Below are 20,639 nucleotides of genomic sequence, written 5' to 3'. Positions count from 1 at the left end.
TCGGCAATAGTTGGACTACTATATAAATATCTGTCCTATTACGCATGAGAGTCAAACATAGTTTATCAAAGATCAGTGGCTAGATTAAAAACTTCATTGTTAGGATAGTCGTGAGATAATGTATTCAAGTTCAGTGTTTGTCAAAATACAATATTATCTAATAATTTAGTAATATTAATAAGTCTTTACATTTATAAATGCTGTAAATATTTTTTTTACTTAAATTGAATCTTTATACTTACCAAGCATACTGGATTTCCATAATGGATAGCAAAAAAAAAAAAAAAAAAAAAAAAAAAAAAAATCTGAGTTCAAGGGTGACTTATAAATCTTCCATTTAAAACAAAACTAAATGCAGGAGGGGAAATGGTATATTGGCCTTGTTAAATTGATTGTTATTTAAGTATGTTACTGTTTTACATAGTCTCTCCTTAATATTTTTAGCATCAAAGAAGAAAGAGCAACTAACAGTATTTCTACAAATACAGAGATCTAAACTGGCCTTGTTAAATTGATTGTTATTTAAGTATGTTACTGTTTTACATAGTCTCTCCTTAATATTTTTAGCATCAAAGAAGAAAGAGCAACTAACAGTATTTCTACAAATACAGAGATCTAAACATTAAGTCAGTCTTGAAAGTCTCTTTGGGTTTGCTGCCGGATCCTAAAATCAACTTGACTCGATATTTCGGCGATCCAACTGTTCGCCATCTTCAGGAAATGCTACTTCTGCTGATGAGTTCCACTGAAAACTGACCCAAGATTGCAATTCGACGTCCTATATAGGCCACCGTTCAGTACACGGCGCATGCACCGCCCATCACAGTTTCTGCCTTACAAAACAGGGAGGTGGCTCCGCCCTTAGTGAAACACTGCTGGCAACATGGAATCCTGTATTATCACGCATCAAAACTGAACGTTCTTCGGTGCAGCCTTGATTGCGATATATCGTTGCCAGCAGTGTTTCACTAAGGGCGGCGCCACCTCCCTGTTTTGTAAGGCAGAAACCGTGATGGGCGGCGCATGCGCCGTGTACTGAATGGTGGCCTATATAAGACGTCAAATTGCAATCTTGCATCAGTTCTCAGTGGGACTCATCAGCAGAAGTAGCATTTCCTGAAGATGGCGAACAGCTGGATCGCCGAAATATCGAGTCAAGTTGATTTCAGGATCAGGCAACAAACCCAAAGAGACTTTCAAGACTTATTATGCCGGGAAAGCCTACGTAATCACATTAAGTCAGTCTAAGTCACAGGACCATACAAACTTTGATATGAAAAGTGCATCTAACTTTCTCAAACTTTAGAATTTTAATTTAAAAAAATTACATCTTACAGACAAGAAACACCAAACAATTTAATATGGGCAGCTACTATCCATTAAGAGAATACATGGACAATGTTATTTGTGAAACAACTAACAATATAATATTGACAGCTACTATCCATTAAGAGAATACATGGACAGTGTTATTTGTGACACAACTAACAATTATACTTCTACTACCCAAGTAGCCAGCATGTACTGCAATGCCAACCATAGAAACAAAGTGTTTGTATTTAAATTCTGCTGCTTTTGGATAAACAATTTTTATCTCCGTCTGGTGCAAATGTGAATAAATTACAATGTTTTCCAATGTTTGAGTGAACCACTTACAGCTGACAATGGGAGAAGCATGGATTTGCCAAATTTAGTCCACACTTGTAGTAATTGTTCCTGTGCATTGTTGATTGTCATTGCAAATGCAATGAATGCTGCAACCTTTTGAATTCAAAAGAGATATTTTTCAGAATTGGAATGTATAGCAACAGTATGTCTTTTCTTGTAAATTTAAAATTTTAACTTTGGTGGCACTGTTCAATGTCTTTTGCACTGGAAGCCTTGTACCACTACAAAGCTGTGGTGGATTTATGTTATGTCTTTTTCACTGAAAGCCTTGTACCACTGCAAAGCTGTGGTGGATTTATGTTTCCAAGAAGGATGATATGCATCCCAATTTCCAATACTAAAACTTGTGGCAGCATGCCTGGCAAATCAAGTACATTCAAGAATACAGCTGGATAATGGACAACTTCATCTTGATTCATTACAGTATAGATAGACTGATATATTGTTACTTCCACTGATAATTCATTCTGAATGCTGAATGGTATTAACATAGTTGGTTTTGGCTGCTAATACAGCAAGTGTACTGTCATTGATGTTTTTTGTAGTTCTCTGTGATTTTTTGGAGAAACTTTCTGAATCAAGTTGTCTGTGGTTGCTGTGATTTTAGAGAAGTTTGTTTGCAATGTGATGCATTACGTGGATTCATTGGCTATTTTGCCATCCACAATATCAAAAAAAATTTATGAAATATTGAGTGTCATGTTGTAGTTGTACATGCATACTGGTCTTCATACATGTTAACTTGTCTTCAAAGTTAATTTCTGTATGTGTTGTCAAAAACTGACGATTTGAGACATGCATTAAGTTCACCAGAGGCTATGCTGGTAAAGTTTGTTGAAAATCACCAGAGAGTAAAAGAAGTGTGCTATAGAAGAGCTTTTCATTTTCTCTCAAATATCTGAGGGTACGATTAAGTGGTTCCAATGCTTTTTTGTGCACCATAGGACATTTGTCCCATACAATTAGTTGATATTATAGCAGTATTTTACCCATTCTATAATTTTTGTTGAGATTGCTTGTTGGTGTGTCTGCAGTCTGGCTATTCAATGGAAATTTCAGTGCTGAATGCACTGTCTGCCACCATCCAAAGGAGTCACCACAATTCCAAATGCTGCACTTGCCTGTGCAATAATTTATCATGATCGTAAGGTTGACAAAGTAAGGAAAATGAGTAAAGTTTTGCCTGTACCTCCAGGTGCATCTAGAAATACAAGCCATAATTCTGTCATAAGCTGTGTGCTCTTCTGGGATCAGTTTCAAAAGGTTCGTTTGAACAAATGTACCCAATTTCTCGACATCAAAGTGTGTTTCTCATTGCAAATCATGATTGAAAACATTGTTTGCATATTAATTTGGCATTGTTCACTGATACATTCCATGTGTAGTATGTTGGCACTTCAGAGTAAAGTAGTGACCCAGGAAACATATCATCTCTGCACAATGAGAAAAATGCAGTTAACATTGTTGATGGTGGGTACAATGCTGTAGCACATACATTTTCTATTGTGAAGTACATGTACCATCCATTTCCAATGTGCACGGCCAAATGAACAACTGGTTGATGTTGTTTTCAGACTGAAAAAAAATAAAAAATAAAAAAATCACTATACTGTTTCATTGCTGCTAACGATGTAATATCCCAGCTGATATTTGTCAATTACATTGCTAGATTCTGTTGCATTTCCCACTCTAAAAGTTGCCATATCATTCCTTTGTTAACATATTTGCAATTTCACCACACTACAGTACTCAATATTGATGTGTGTTTTATTGTACGTTTTCATGAGTAATGGTGAACATGATACAATCCAACAATTATCGACTTCAGCATCATTACTTCATACTTTCAAGTGATGATCTGCCACCATCTTCAGTTGCTCATCAATGATACAGTTAATGTCCACCATTGCCAGTATATGTCTCAGCAAGTACAACTCTTGGGTATCATGATATGCATTTCACATCAGATTCATGGTGAACTTTTGTTGAATATGCAACATGGACCATGAATCATGTTTCTGGTGATAACTTCAAATAAGTCTGGATCAGTGTTGAGATCTGGTATTTCTGCTGACATGATTTCATCAATTTGAGCTGAGATGATTTTCATTAATTTGATGTGATGTAACTATTTCTATTAACCAAAACAAAATGTGTGGATGTGCCAGTCTTCGTTTCTGCCATTCAATAGAATACATCTTATAGCATACTTCTCCCAAAAGTGCAGCTTGCCAATTAAATCCATTAAAGATTTCCATTTTTGTTTGTACACAAATACGGAAATATCATAATGATCCAATGATGATTGTCCAGTTAACAAAAGTGCTTTTGTTTCATCCTATGTATGATTGCATGCAAATGTAATTTAAAAAAATTGGGCAGCCATAATGAATGAACATTTGTACCAATTCATTGGGATTCCCACTGCCATAATTAACAACTGCATAATATAAATGGATTTACTCTTTGGAATGCAACATGGTTTCATTTAATCGAATGTAGTGGAGTTGTTCAGTTTCAATTTTCACACATATATTTACAGTGTACTGATGGGTGGAACAATTGTCAACATCTCAAGATATGACTTTCAGTGTTTTTATGAATCATCAGTCGATGTGCACACAGTAGTTATTTCCCCTCATCAGTTTGCAGATTTCTCAATTTGATTTTGAAATGATATCAACCATTCCTTGCCAAATTAAAACTGGATATTTGCAATCTACAGTATGAGCAATGTGTTTCTGAGACTCGAACTATGCCACTTCTGTGATGAAAAATTATATCACAAGTCAAATCCTTCACCAGTTAAAATGATCAACACTTGATCAATTGTTGGTGCATATCCTGTCATTCATGTTAGCTGACAGGTGTTTTGTCTGTTCTAACTACTACTTTGTGTAATCATCAGCTGGTATTTGTTCTGGGACAGTTCTGAATAACCGAATTAATCTATCATGTTCATTGAATAAAGTTTGAGATGCAACACAATTTTTTTCCATTTTTTTTTTCATTTTCATATTGAATCAATAATGCTGCCTAAATTGTTCATCAACATTTTCTGAAGAAATAAATTTAAAGATATTTGTGGTCTGTATTCAGCAGTGGTAAAGCTGGTCTTGCACGATGATAAGTTTGCCCTTGCACTTTGAATGTTGTCATGTATTATTCATGCACAATATTTGTTGCACTGAGTAATGCCAATTGGAAAAATGAGTTGTACTTGTATATGTTTGCCTAGGAATGTTTCGACTGGCTTGTGTCACTTGATATGAATGGTTGAATGGCTCAAGTATCAAATATAATTCTGGCACATACCTGGTTTTCATTCTTAAATTTGAGAGCACTATAATACATGGATACTTAATCCATTTGTCCACTACACACACTTGGATGAAGACTGCATGTAATCAAAATATTATCATTGTACTGGAATGCAGCAAGATCAGTGTGCAGTGTTCATCTGAACTGATCAGTACATACTGTGCAGTGTGTATTTGAATTATTTCAAGTCTTACTTCCCATTGTTCATCTGTTTCTACCATTTTCCTTCATGCATGGCGTTTAAATTGACCATTCACTTGTCTTTTTGGTGACATAACTGATTTCACAGTGAAATTGATGCTTTGTGATGACTATTACAAATTCATGATGATGTAAATAAAATAGAAAGAAACTTCCACATGGGAAAAATATATTAAAAACAAAGATTCCAAGACTTACCAAGCGGGAAAGCGCCGGCAGACAGGCACATGAACAAAACACACAAACACACACACAGAATTACGAGCTTTCGCAACTGGCAGTTGCTTCGTCAGGAAAGAGGGAAGGAGAGGGAAAAATGAAAGGATGTGGGTTTTAAGGGAGAGGGTAAGGAGTCATTCCAATCCCGGGAGCGAAAAGACTTCCCTCAGGGGAAAAAAAGGACAGGTGTACACTCGCACACACACACACACACACACACACACACACACACACACACACACACACACACACACACACACACACACACATCCATCCGCACATACACAGACACAAGCAGACATATTTTTCCTTTAAATATGTCTGCTTGTGTCTGTGTATGTGCGGATGGATATGTGTGTGTGTGTGTGTGTGTGTGTGTGTGTGTGTGTGTGTGTGTGTGTGTGTGAGAGAGAGAGAGAGAGTGTACACCTGTCCTTTTTTTCCCCTAAGGGAAGTCTTTCCGCTCCCGGGATTGGAATGACTCCTTACCCTCTCCCTTAAAACCCACATCCTTTCATTTTTCCCTCTCCTTCCCTCTTTCCTGACGAAGCAACTGCCAGTTGTGAAAGCTCGTAATTCTGTGTGTGTGTTTGTGTGTTTTGTTCATGTGCCTGTCTGCCGGCGCTTTCCCGCTTGGTAAGTCTTGGAATCTTTGTTTTCTATTACAAATTCACTTTGAAAAAGAAAAGAAAACATTCTATCTACTAGCTAATGTCAATCAGCAATTGGAATTTCATAATCAACACCACTTGTCATATCAAACAGAACTGAAATGTTACTATTTGCATTTAATTCAATTCAATTATGTCTTGTGCTCACATTCACACACAGAAACCACACGAACTGCTGCTAAAATATATGAAATACACACATTTGTTGCAACAACTCATGAACCAATTGCTTTAAAATTAATGGCATATGAATGCATATGGGACAAACAAAGAAACATTCATTAAAATGAAGGATCCTTCAATCACGTCACTCTGAACTGAAACGCACTTAGTGTTGTACATGATCTAAATATGTGAATGAAAAAGAAGAAACTGCTAATGATTGGTACAATGGGACATACCCTCTCCCATGCTCTTCACAATAGTTTGCAGAGTATAGCTGCATGTCTTTACAGCACATGGGCTACCAAAATAGTAAATTTTCATTTTTTTAAATGTTGTATACCAAACTAGGTCATTTACCTTTAGTTTCAAAATGGGAGGTCACTAGGATTTTCCTTCATGAATAATATGCATGGGATGACAGCTGATATTTGAATCTAAGAAAGTAGTCTACTAAGGTCTTTTCTTTTTCTTCAGTGCAATAAAATTAAATGATATTTTTGAACTTTGCTAACATAAGGAAAGAAATTACCCAAGGCTTTGTGTTGCAGAACATCTAACATTTGACTAAAAAGTTTAAATCAAAATGTCTGGAGGGAGCGTGGATCACAACTACAATATTAATGGACACATGGTGACAACAATAATTTTTGAAATTATCCGGAAAGGTGTCATAGTACAGGCCAATATATAATATATATTTGCTTGTACTTTCATATGTCACAACATTCATGAGTTGCTTTCATGTTTCATTGAGATTATTAGTCTCTAAAAGAAAAAGTGAAGTAACATTATAAGCTGGCTACTTATTTATGTTTGATAAATAAAATATATGATCTATATAATAACAAGATCATCCAAGGCACGCACACCCAGTGATCTCTAGAGTACACAAATAAATATTATTGATATTGTAAAGGTTCTAACAATGCATGGTTGAAGTTTTCCTGTGAAAGAACTAAGTGTCATAAATCATCGACTTCCACTTAAATGTAACATTTCTTTTATCCAAAATGAACAGCAATTTTCATGTAAAGCATAACTAGCAAACAGGCAATAGTGCTTTTTTATAATTGTGAATTAGACTCCTGCAATATTCAGTGGCTAGAGATGAATTCTGTAAAAGTAGTAAACTAGTCAATACCTCTGATCCCTCTTCATCTCCCTGCTCATGCCCAGGATCAGATCCTGCAGTGGCAAAGTACCTCTTCGGCTGTTGTGAGTCAACCACATCTCCTGGAGAGAGTACAATCGCTGACAACTTCCAAGACACATGCGTAGCCAGATGTACACATTCAGCTTCACCAATCTGTCGTAACACTGCTTCCTTGCTAGCCTGTAAAATAATTAATTAATTTCATCTTTATTTGGCACAGAGACTGTATACTGAAAAAGCTCCATGTGTGGATATAATGTCTCTGTATTAGTGTCGCTAAACAAAGAGATTGATAATTCTTGTTTCTTGTTGCAAAAATTCACAAATATTCAATTGAAAACATGTGTACATCCTGCTCAACTGTACTAGTAACTCTGAAACACATACAACAGACTTACAGGTGACGGGCCAATGAGGCTCACTGCCAGTTAATGCAACACACACACAAAATATAACTATACAATACAAAATTATGTTGAAAATGTGCTGTATTAACTGTGATAAAAAATACTGAAAAGTAATTTTGTGTATTTACTTAAAAAGTATCTGGACTTTATTTCATGTTATGTTTAAAGCAAAAGCCCATTTAAAAGAGAAGAATCATTTTTCAACAAACAAATTTAGTGTATGGCAAGAGAAAATAATACTCTTGTGTGTGTCATTGCCCACTTGCACCTTTCTCAGCAGCTCCTGTATCAAGTGTCTTAAATTATCTGTGTAGTCCAGGTGACTAATGGGGACTCAATAGAGGGTAGCTATATTTCTATAGTAGGGGATGATGAAGAGATGGGAGAGGATGTGGGGTTATGTGAAAGTGATTGCTAGCACACAGACTGCTCTTTCTGAATAACACAAAGAGTGTCCATTATGTTTAATGTCACCACATGGCAGACAGCTTACCACCTGCAGCGCTATCTGTCCTCATCCCCCGAGAGATTCAGAATATAACACAAGGCACTGACAAATAGTCTGCTAGCCACAAACAGTAAGACACCAGTATCATCTCTCTGCCAGCCAAACATGATTATGAAAATTTCTGGTATTATCAGAGATCAAGCTGGTTACTGGCACAGCAATTGCCACTACAATAACATACTTCAACTATCTCAGTTATGAAGGTTGATGACACTCGTCAGTGAATATATACCATATTTACTCGAATCTAAGCCACACTCGAATCTAAGCCGCACCTGAAAAATGAGACTCGTAATCAAGGAAAAAAAATTTTCCTGAGTCTAAGCCACACCTGAAATTTGAGACTCGAAATTCAAGGGAAGAGAAAAGTTTTAGGCCACATCTCCAAATTGAAACAAAGTTGGTCCATTGTAATATGAGACACAATTTAGGTTGAATGAATGACGATACAGCTACAATAGTTTGGTTCGAGTCGTAAGCTTAGCAGTTACGCTTTACCAGGTAGCCATAGCTTACGCTTTACCAGGTAGCCTTTAGGTATGCGTCAGGCGCTCCGGCCATATTTATACGGGTACCCTTCCTTTTTCACGCGCTTCGTCTGGTTTGAATTGATTGCATATTTTTCTTTGATCTGATAAGTGCCGTTCTCTTTGTTATAGGTGTTTACGTCGTTCTAAGCTGAAAATGCATTACTGTACTGTGTCATGCATTGTTTGTTGCGGCATGGCTTGCTTTTGTGCGTGCTACCGCGGCTTACAAAAATAAAAAAAAGAGAGGAATTATCTCATAACCGAAACAACGGCAAGAGACTGCTATTTGTTGCTACTTACACTGCTGCTTTCTTTGATAATAATCAACAAGAACCAGATAATAGACTGTGTATGATAGAAGATGTTCTGAACGAGAGTTTAGCGAAAATTTTTCTCCATTTGAAAATCTTTTAGTACATTACATTCTGCACAGAAATTAGAGTCATCTTAGATTTAAAAATCTAGTCAATTGCCATGCTTCATTTCTGACTGTATCACTATTAGGCATAAGAATAATACGAATATAAACATGACATGATATGTATATTTTTCCGCGTTTGCTGTTGACTCACTCTAGTTTCGTAGTTTATTAGGCAGACAGGATTTAAATGAGGTAGCAGCAAACACGAAACAATAAATAGCAAAATGTTTATATTCGTATTATTCTTATGATGAAGAGAATACTGCATGTTATTCACAACTCATAAAAGTTCCTATTAGCAACCATCTGTTCTCACTGGTAGGAAAAAATTCAGAACGTAGAATTGGCCATATCGACAAACACCCAAAACACTCTTGTCAGTTGGATTTTCGCAGTACATTGGAATGCTGCTACATTTGAAGATGAACAACACGGAATTTGTATTTACTTCACTGGATAATGTATGAAAATTGAGTGGTCGAAACTCGGGGCGGAGTAAAAAGCTCGTCTTCCACTTTTTTCTTTTTTTTTTAAATTTGTTTACTGATGCAGAGGTTTTGGCGCCATTATTTATCTTTGTGCCTGCAAAGCATGCCTGTGTAGTGCTACATATATTCGACGGCAGAAGTTAGTTGTGGTGGCACCTACCAACATTTTTCAGAACTTCTGCTTGCTTTGCAGCGCATTCTTCACAGAGTACTGCACTGAGGACAGGTATTGATGTCAGCCGGTGAGGCCTGGCATGAAGTCGGTGTTCCAAAACATCCCAACGGTGTTCTATAGGATTCATGTCAGGACTCTGTGCAGGCCAGTCTATCACAGGCCGTGCATTTTGAACAGGTGCTCGATCATGTTGCAAGATGCAGTTGCCATCACCGAGTTTCTCTTCAACAATGGGAAGCAATAAGTTGCTTAAAACATCAATGTAGGCTTGTGCTGTGATAGTGCCATCAAAACAATAAGAGGTGTAAGCCCCCCGACCACACCATAACACCACTGCCTCCGAATTTTACTGTTGGCACTACATGCGCTGGCAGTTGACATTCACTGGGAATTTGCCATACCCACACCCTACCATCAGATAGCCACATTGTGTTGCATGATTCATCACTCCACACAACATTTTTCCACTATTCAATCACCCAATGTTTATGCTCCTTACACCAAGCAAGGTGTTGTTTGATATTTACCAACTTGACATGTGGCTTATGAGCAGTAGCACGACCATAAAATCCAAGTTTTCTCACCTCTCGCCTAACTGTCATAGTACTTGCAGTAGATCCTGATGCAGCTTGGAATTCCTGTGTGATGGTCTGGACAGGTGTCTGCCTATCACACATTACAAACCTCTTCAACTGTCGGTGGTCTCTGTCAGTCAACAGATGAGGTTGGCCTGTGTGTATTCCTTCACGTTTCTACTTTACTATCACATCTGGAATAGTGGACCTAGGGGTGTCTAGGAGAGTGGAAATCTCACATACAGAAGTATGATGCATGTGACACCCCATCACCTGACCACGTACAAAGTCTGTGAGTTCACTGGAGTGCCCCATTCTGCTCTCTCAAGATGTGTAATGACTACTGAGGTCGCTGATATGGAGTACCTGGCAGTAGGTGGCAGCACAATGCACCTAATATGTAAAATGTATGTTTTTGGGGGTGTCCAGATACTTTTGATCAGATAGTGTAGTTGAAGCAAGCTTAATTCTCATATACACCTCGTAGCTATTCTATAATGGTTTGAGTCACTCAGGAACTGAGATTAAACAAAGTTCCTTTTATGATATTTTACAGTAAAAACAGATGTGTCACATAGTGCATATTTGTCATTTCTGAAAATTATTACTAATGCTTATAAACTAAAAGTTTGCTATAAATCAAGAGTATACCTGTGCCCCAACCAAAGCCTTTGCCTGTAACATCTCCGCCACCATGGCAGCTTCCTGCTCAGCATACGGAATGTCACTCCAACCCCACTGCTCAGTGACTGAGCCAGGAAGTCTTGGATTCCCCACCACCAGTGCTGACATGTTGGTGCTCTGCTGTGTCTGGTCCATACCTGAAACACAGTGGGATATGAGAAATCATCCTGAAAAAGCTGCTGTAAACTTAAAATGAAACATGATAAAAGCAACTAATATATATGAGGGAACTGACAGTTTCTCTACAGCTGACAAGAGGAGGCCACAACGTTCGGATCACAGATTTACTTCAAACTTTGTACACTTATAGTATTCCATTAGGACAAATAGATAAATGAGCAAAAGTTTTCCTGAAAATGTAAACCTGTCATGATTTATGAGACCCCTTATACTTGCAATTGGGTTTTTGTTGTTGTTGTTGTTGTCTTCAGTCCTGAGACTGGTTTGATGCAGCTCTCCATGCTACTCTATCCTGTGCAAGCTGCTTCATCTCCCAGTACCTACTGCAACCTACATCCTTCTGAATTTGCTTAGTGTACTCATCTCTCGGTCTCCCTCTACGATTTTTACCCTCCACGCTGCCCTCCAACGCTAAATTTGTGATCCCTTGATGCCTCAAAACATGTCCTACCAACCGATCCCTTCTTCTAGTCAAGTTGTGCCACAAACTTCTCTTCTCCCCAATCCTATTCAATACCTCCTCATTAGTTACGAACAATTTCTGCACATGCAGTGGTGATAGGAGAAAAAAACTTATCTGTCTACCATCAAAATGTTAGGACAAGAGATGCTTATTACAGACGATGACCTCATTCATTCTGACAATTGGGTAAGGAACCCAAACTACTTTGCGCCTCAATGCTTTGACCTGCAGACACAGAGACTGGCCTGGTTTGGCAGCTAACTTGCATAGTGGTGAGACCTTGATAATATAGCAAGAAAATGTATTTGCAATTTTTAAAAAAAATCTAAAAATTTACTTTTTTACTGCAAAAATGGGGGTGACTCCCAATTCAATGTTTAATGCAATTGCAATGCTTCAGTTAAAAGCTATGTCTGCATACTGTGATGGTCTTCTTCAAGAAGTGGATCTTTTTGACACAGAATCATTACGAACAATTTCTGCACATGCAGTGGTGATAGGAGAAAAAAACTTATCTGTCTACCATCAAAATGTTAGGACAAAAGATGCTTATTACAGACGATGACCTCATTCATTCTGACAAAGTAGATGAAGAAGGTCTATTCTGTGAAGTTGAAGACTTTTTTACATCTACATCTACATCCATACTCCGCAAGCCACCTGACGGTGTGTGGCGGAGGGTACCCTGAGTACCTCTATCGGTTATCCCTTCTATTCCAGTCTCTTATTGTACGTGGAAAGAAGGATTGTCGGTATGCTTCTGTGTGGGCTCTAATCTCTCTGATTTTATCCTCATGGTCTCTTCGCGAGATATACGTAGGAGGGAGCAATATACTGCTTGACTCTTCGGTGAAGGTATGTTCTCGGAGCTTTAACAAAAGCCCGTACCGAGCTACTGAGCGTCTCTCCTGCAGAGTCTTCCACTGGAGTTTATCTATCATCTCCGTAACGCTTTCGCGATTACTAAATGATCCTGTAACGAAGCGCGCTGCTCTCCGTTGGATCTTCTCTATCTCTTCTATCAACCCTATCTGGTGCGGATCCCACACTGCTGAGCAGTATTCAAGCAGTGGGCGAACAAGCATACTGTAACCTACTTCCTTTGTTGTCAGATTGCATTTCCTTAGGATTCTTCCAATGAATCTCAGTGTGGCATCTGCTTTACCGACGATCAACTTTATATGATCATTCCATTTTAAATGATGATGATAATGAACCAGCCAAGAAGAAGGAAAAAGCCGGCTATATTCTGTTGTAGACAAAAATTTATGAGGCGATAATGCTTACCCCAGCTGTCTGAGTCATTTTGCATATTTCCTGAGGCAGTCACACTCTTCTCCTATACTATTTGTAGTTTATAAGTAAATCAGAAATACTATCTTCGACTTTCATGTAATTTTGCGCAGTAGGATACTTTAGTATAAGAATATTTTAGAAAAGGTTTCTCCAATATTATTTATATATATTATGTTGTGTTAGTGATAAATAATGTAATCATAAGCGGATGGGAGAAAATAAAGTGGTACCATGATTAAAGAATTTCGGCCAAACAATATAAACAGGGAATGAAAGGTGTCAACATGTATGAGGATGATTAACATCTGAAGTAGTCAGCTGACCGACATGCTTGAGTAATGAAAAGGATAAATGTATACAAACATATGTGGCGTAACTGTAATGATCTAATTGTGAATCAGGCAACATTGGGTACTGATTATATTGTGCAATTCATGACACTGCAGTTGGGAATGAGAGTTTAACCAAAAGGTCACTCTTTTAATGGGGTACAAGTCATATAATGCTATATTATTGGATCTATAGGTTATCTGAAAACTTCTATGTGTCTTCTGAGGAATTATGAGCTTAAAGTAGTAATACTGGCACGAAGAACGGTAATTTTGCTGATTAACTAGTAACTGTGGTGCTAGACTGATGCGAATATTTCTGAGAGAACAACCATTTGGTGTGATTTTGTGAGGATTTAATTTTCTGGTTCAATGAGAGTAGTGCTCAGAGTTGAGTAGAGAAATGGGGCAATGATTTGGTACAACTTCCATCCCCGTAATTTTGATTTGTGTGGTAATTAAGTTATGTGACAGTGACCCTATTCTTTTTTCATAATGTAATGATTAATAAATCTATGCTACTCCACATCTTGAGTTTTTGCCATTTTGCAAATGGAAGAGAGACCCAAATCTTTCAAGTTTAACCAGTTCTGGACAGTTATGACTTAGAGTAATGTGTTGTAGTGTAATGTGCAATTGATTAAAAATTTTTCTAGTCCACACCTTTCATACTATAGTCAATTTTAATACTAATTATTGTAATGTTAAGAGGACTATGTAATGTATTTATTTATGATGTAATGACTACTATTTGCCATTGTGTTAAACAAATTTTTCTTATACTTAAGTTAGAAGTAAAAGTAAGTGTACTAAAGTAGGGTACTTTTCCAAATTTTTTCATGCACTGAGGTGGAGGAGAACCACCTCCAAGGGAACCAATAGCAGTACATTTCCTTACTAACTGCCCCTTTGACCTGTTGAATTGTGAACAACTTTGTGAGAAAACAGAAAAAAGCTCATTAAAAGTTTGAAACTGCTTATGAAAAATACTAAACATTGAGAAAGTGAAATTTTCTGTCTATTGCAACCCAGGAGGATTTATTATTTGAAGCAAGACAGGACTTGTATCAAATGATCTGTATCTTTAAATGTAATCTTCACTTACCCAAAACGGACATCACTTATGATGAAGATGCTTTAATTTTGTTAAAAGTATGACTTGTGGATATTTTGTGCAAATGGACAATACACTGTATGTAAATATTTTGTATAGGGATTTTCATATAGCCAGTTCATATAAGTATAAATTTGAACAAATATAGTACTGTAGTTTTTGATAAGATTTCTTATGTGAAATTTTCTGTGTGTGGATTTTAACCCAATTTCTGGGGTCGCTTGTGGTCAATGAATTGCCCAGTTAGCTATTTGCAATATCTATCTGGTCAATTGAACGAGGGGGTGATGTGACGAAGCAAGCTGGGATATTTTTACTTTCCCTCTTGTTTTGCCATCTGCCTACTTAAATTCGTTTTTCAATTTTAACTAATTACTATTAAAATATGTGAGTGTAATCAGTATTTTCATAAAAGAGACAGGCTGGCCATCAGTTTTAAAGAATGTAACACCAGATCTAATTTTGTGCTTAGTTTATTAAAAACAAAGGTTCCAAGACTTACCAAGCAGGAAAGCGCCGGCAGACAGGCACATGAACAAAACACACAAACACACACACAGAATTACTAGCTTTCACAACCGATGGTTGCTTCTTCAGGAAGGAGAGGGAAAGACGAAAGGATGTGGGTTTTAAGGGGGAGGGTAAGGAGTCATTCCAATCCCGGGAGCGGAAAGACTTCCCTTAGGGGAAAAAAAGGACAGATGTAAACTCGCACACACACACACACATATCCATCCGCACATACACAGACACAAGCAGACATGCCTTTAAATATGTCTGCTTGTGTCTGTGTATGTGCGGATGGATATGTGTGTGTGTGTGTGTGCGAGTGTACATCTGTCCTTTTTTTCCCCTAAGGGAAGTCTTTCCGCTCCCGGGATTGGAATGACTCCTTACCCTCCCCCTTAAAACCCACATCCTTTCGTCTTTCCCTCTCCTTCCTGAAGAAGCAACCATCGGTTGCGAAAGCTAGTAATTCTGTGTGTGTGTTTGTGTGTTTTGTTCATGTGCCTGTCTGCCGGCGCTTTCCCGCTTGGTAAGTCTTGGAACCTTTGTTTTTAATATATTTTTCCTTTGTGCTTAGTTTTATGGATGTAATTGATTTTCTAATTTATGTCGACTATTCCTAGTTAGTATGTTTTGTTATAGGGAGAAATCCGTAACTGTTTCGTAACTTAAGTTCTATTGTTGACTCATAAACAAATATAAATTCTGTACTACGTATAAACATTTGGAAGATAAAATGCTAGTCATCTTGAAGTATCTATTTGGCTGTTGTTGGAAACATGTTAGCAAAACTAGCCGTTAATTAATTCCAAAGTAATTAACAGTTTTGTCAAATGTATTGTTTGCTTAACTATAGATGTTAATTTCATGATTTCAACAAATAATTTGGCTTGACCCTTGTAGTAGAAAAAACTGTTAAAAAGAACCAATTTTTCGATGTTTTGAGATAATTTAATGAGTTAAGTTTTAATTGTAATTTCTGTAAATTAAACTTCGAACAATGTGTAGTTCCAGGACCTATTATTATGAGGATGTATAAGGGCCCAATTTTTTGTCTCAAACAGCCATTACGTCGATCCGAGGACAACAAATCAAGAAATAAACAAGGTGTATACGACCCAGGACAACTGGGAGATCCTGGAAAAAACCGGGAATTTTTTAAAATTACGGGAATTTATCATTGTTTTAGTTTGCAGTTAAATTTTTGTAATTTTGGTTGGTAAGAAAAGATACTCTAACAGAGGAAGTTACCATATCCCGATTCTGCAGAATAATACTCCAGCAATAACACATGAACGAGAGGAAAAAACGAAAATAAAACTTCAGTTGCAAGGGAAATGCGCTACATACAACAACAAAACACAGTGCTCATACAAGCCAACAGCAAAATGTGTCAAACGTTTTAGGAAGACTACGCAATGCTTCATAACAACAAATTGCCTCCAATGAGCGTGACGTCACAAATCTTTACATCGAGGACCACGAGAAAGAGACGCCAAGGTGCGTACGTCACGAAGGTAGGCCTTCTCTCACTTGCTCAGCTTAGCAGACACACTGTGTTTCAACACCTCTTAACTTGTAACTAACATACAAACAAGAATTGCATATTCTACTGGAATCCACTGTTATGAAGTCTTACTGTTTATTAGTCCTCCAACAATCTGAAGACCATAGGCCTACTAATAATTTGTTACAGCTGTACTGCGGTACAACAAAATTAAAATTATGCCGTTATCATGCATGAAGCATCATATCAAGATGTAATTCTTATTAGTACATAAACACCTAACCGCAGATTTAGAAATGCATTTTGTCTGTTGAGTAGAGTGAGCGAGCAGGTGAGCTCAGGCCAATCCTCGTGAAGTACGTGCAGCAGCCTGTGTTTCTCGTGGGCCTTGTGTTTACATTAGATTGTTCGGGCAGTTGCGAGCGGGCTCATGCGCATGCGCAGTTGAGTTGTGCATAAGTAGTACTTTCTCCCACTTCTGGCTACAGAAGTGTGGTTGTTAGCTGTATAAGCAGTAGCAGCAAGCAGCCAGTGCTACCCGGAAAAATTTTGCTGGTGTGTCCAAGCATGTGAATGGTGTGAAAAGTGGCAGTTGGCCCTAAATAACAAAAAGTGTGAGGTCATCCACATGAGTGCTAAAAGGAACTTGTTAAACTTCGGTTAATGATAAATCAGTCTAATCTAAAAGCCGTAAATTCAACTAAATACCTACGTATTACAATTACGAACAACATAAATTGGAAGGAACACATAGAAAATGTTGTGGGGAAGGCTAACCAAAGACTGCGTTTTATTGGCAGGACACTTAGAAAATGTAACAGACCTACTAAGGAGACTGCCTACACTACGCTTGTCCGTCCTCTTTTAGAATACTGCTGCGCGGTGTGGGATTCTTATCAGATAGGACTGACGGAGTTCAAAGAAAGGCAGCTCGTTTTGTATTATCATGAAATATGGGAGAGAGTGTCACAGAAATTTTACAGGATTTGGGCTGGACATCATTAAAAGAAAGGTGTTTTTCGTTGCTACAGAATCTTCTCACGAAATTCCAATCACCAACTTTCTCCTCTAAATGCGAAAATATTTTTTTGACACCGACCTACATAGGGAGGAACGATCACCACGATAAAATAAGGGAAATCAGAGCTCATACGGAAAGATAGGTGTTCATTCTTTCCACGCGCTATAGGAGACTGGAATAACAGAGAATTGTGAAGGTAGTTCGATGGACCCTCTGCCAGGCACTTAAATGTGATTTGCAGAGTATCCATGTAGTAGATGTAGATGAATGTGGGCTAAGAACTTTAAGTCAAAACTCTTTCTTTCTGCATTACCAGGTCTTCTGCTGAAGCAATGTTTTGCATTTGAACCACAAGACTTTATTTTGTTTGTGATTGTTTTAAGACTTGCTTTCAAGAAGGAACATTGTGTTCTCTTACTTCAAATAAATTTTGTGTTCATTTTGTATCTGGGCCTTTCTGTTCACTGATGTGTTTGCTGTTCTTCCAAATCAGTGCTTACATGATTAGAGATTAGATTAGATTAGATTAATACTTGTTCCATAGATCATGAATACGACACTTCGTAATGATGTGGAACGTGTCACGTTAATAAAAGATGTCTGTACAAGAAATTACATTACACAAAATATTGCATGACACTAATGATTAAGTTTTTTTTTTTTTTACTTAGTTTATATCTAAAAATTCAGCCAATGAGTAGAAGGAGTTGTCATCTAGAAATTCTTTTAATTTATTTTTAAATGTTAGTTGGCTATCTGTCGGGCTTTTGACGCTGTTTGGTAGGTGCCCAAAGACTTTTGTGGCAGCATAATTTACCTCTTTCTGTGCCAAAGTCAGATTTAACCCTGCATAGTGAAGATCATCCTTTCTCCTGGTGTTATAGGTATGCACACTGCTATTACTTTTGAATTGGGTTGGATTATTATCAACAAATTTCATAAGGGAATATATATACTGTGAGGTTACTGTGAGGATCCCTAGATCCTTAAATAGATGTCTGCAGGATGACCGTGGGTGGGCTCCAGCAATTATTCTGATTATACGTTTTTGTGCAATGAATACTTTTCTACTCAACGATGAATTACCCCAGAATATGATGCCATACGAAAGCAGTGAATGAAAGTAGGCATAGTAAGATAATTTACTGAGATTCTTATCACCAAAATTTGCAATAACCCTAATAGCATACGTAGCTGAACTCAGACGTTTCAGCAGACCATCAATGTGTTGCTTCCAGTTTAACCTCTCATCAATGGACACACCTAAAAATTTTGAAAATTCTACCTTAGCTACAGACTTCTGTTCAAATTCTATATTTATTACTGGAGTTGTGCCATTTACTGTACGGAACTGTATATACTGTGTTTTATCAAAATTTAAAGAGAGTCCGTTTGCTGAGAACCACTTAATAATTTTGTGAAAAACATCATTTACAATTACATCACTTAGTTCTTGGTTTTTGGATGTTATTACTACACTTGTATCATCAGCAAAAAGAACTAACTTTGCATCTTCATCAATGTGGAATGGTAAGTCATTAATGTATATCAAGAACAGTAAAGGACCTAAGACCGAACCCTGTGGGACCCCGTGCTTGATAGCACCCCAGTTTGAGGAATCAGCTGTTGTTTTAACATTACACGAACCACTTATTTCAACTTTCTGCATTCTTCCAGTTAAGTATGAATTAAACCATTTGTGCACTGCCCCACTCAAACCATAATGATTTAGCTTATCTAAAAGAATTCCATGATTTACACAATCAAAGGCCTTTGAGAGATCACAAAAAATACCAATGGGTGATGTCTGGTTATTCAGAGCATTTAATATTTGATCAGTGAAAGCATATATAGCATTTTCTGTTGAAAAGCCTTTCTGAAAACTAAACTGACATTTTGTTAGTACTTTATTTTTACAAATATGGGAGGCTACTCTTGAATACATTACTTTCTCAAAAATTTTTGATAGAGCTGTCAGAAGAGAGATTGGGCGGTAGTTGTGCTTCTAGCCCAGGTAGACAGCATTTTGTGTGTGCTTTCATCTCCTTTGGTTGTTTTGTAGTTTTTGCATCACCTTTCAGTTTATTGTCTCATAACAGTTGGTGATGTGGTCTTTGTGAAACTTCACTCTGCACACACTTCCTTCACATACAGTAGATGTTTCTGTGTGTGCCTCTTCTCATCTGTGTGGCTTCAAATCTTTTGCTGGACACAAGCTTTCACCACCAGTCTTCAGTGATTGAGCCTGATACATTTGGATCCTGATATTTTAAGACAGTTTATCTTAAACCTGCTGCAGCATGTCTAATGCAGTGGAGCAACCTTCTATCTGCTCTTTACTGAGTGAATACTGGCAGATGTAACAGTGCCTTCTGGACTTCCTGATGTTTATCTCCACAATGTTGGAGTTGCCCTCAAGGTTGCTCCCTCCCTGACTTTCCTACGGTTTCTGGTTCTGGGCACAGCACCTGCATTGGGGGCCAGTATCTTCACGACTCTGAGGTAACTAGTTGACATACCCTGAGTGCCACCTGGGCTGATCACTTCCGGCCACCACTGACAATGCCTCCTGCTTCTTGCATAATGTAGGGCCCTGTGGGCAGCATCACCAAAACATCAGACTCTTCCCGATGCTGTCCCCATAGCCCCACCAAAGCCTGCCACCACAGCCCTACACTATTGCCGTTTCCAACTCTGGGTGCAGTATCAATTTCTTCACGTACTTTGACACTATCCTGTGGTCCTTCCTCAACCCATTTCCAAAAACATCCTTCATTGTGCCTGTTTTCCCAGCCCCTTCCTACTCCACAATCCCCAATTTTTGCTCCTTTTGGTCCCTCGTCGTTGGACATGTCATACAATTTCCCTATGCATGCCTAATTTAAGCACCCAATGTCCTAATTTCTCCAAGGGCTTCCACACACCCAACGTTTATACCAAGTGTTGGTCCAATGTGGTTCTGCTCAACAATATTTTACCCCATGTGCTTCTGCTCAACACACTTCCCCTCAATGCTTTCGCACAACAACATTAGCT

At 37.8% G+C, this 20,639-nt stretch overlaps 1 protein-coding gene across 1 annotated transcript in view; it reads right to left on the bottom strand.

The window, feature by feature from the left end:
- LOC126284232 (tetratricopeptide repeat protein 28) overlaps positions 1-20,639 on the bottom strand; it is a 778,784-nt gene that overhangs the window by 23,852 nt on the left and 734,293 nt on the right. Inside the window, exons 21-22 of the mRNA XM_049983010.1 lie at positions 11,154-11,323; positions 7,387-7,578 (exon numbers count right to left, since the gene is read on the bottom strand). Of these exons, the coding sequence (XP_049838967.1) occupies positions 7,387-7,578; positions 11,154-11,323 (362 nt within the window). The remainder of the gene's footprint in view (positions 1-7,386; positions 7,579-11,153; positions 11,324-20,639) is intronic.

The sequence above is a fragment of the Schistocerca gregaria genome, chromosome 8 (genome assembly GCF_023897955.1).
Source record: "Schistocerca gregaria isolate iqSchGreg1 chromosome 8, iqSchGreg1.2, whole genome shotgun sequence".
NCBI classification, from domain to species: domain Eukaryota; kingdom Metazoa; phylum Arthropoda; class Insecta; order Orthoptera; family Acrididae; genus Schistocerca; species Schistocerca gregaria.
This window is presented reverse-complemented; position numbering and strand designations above follow the sequence as displayed.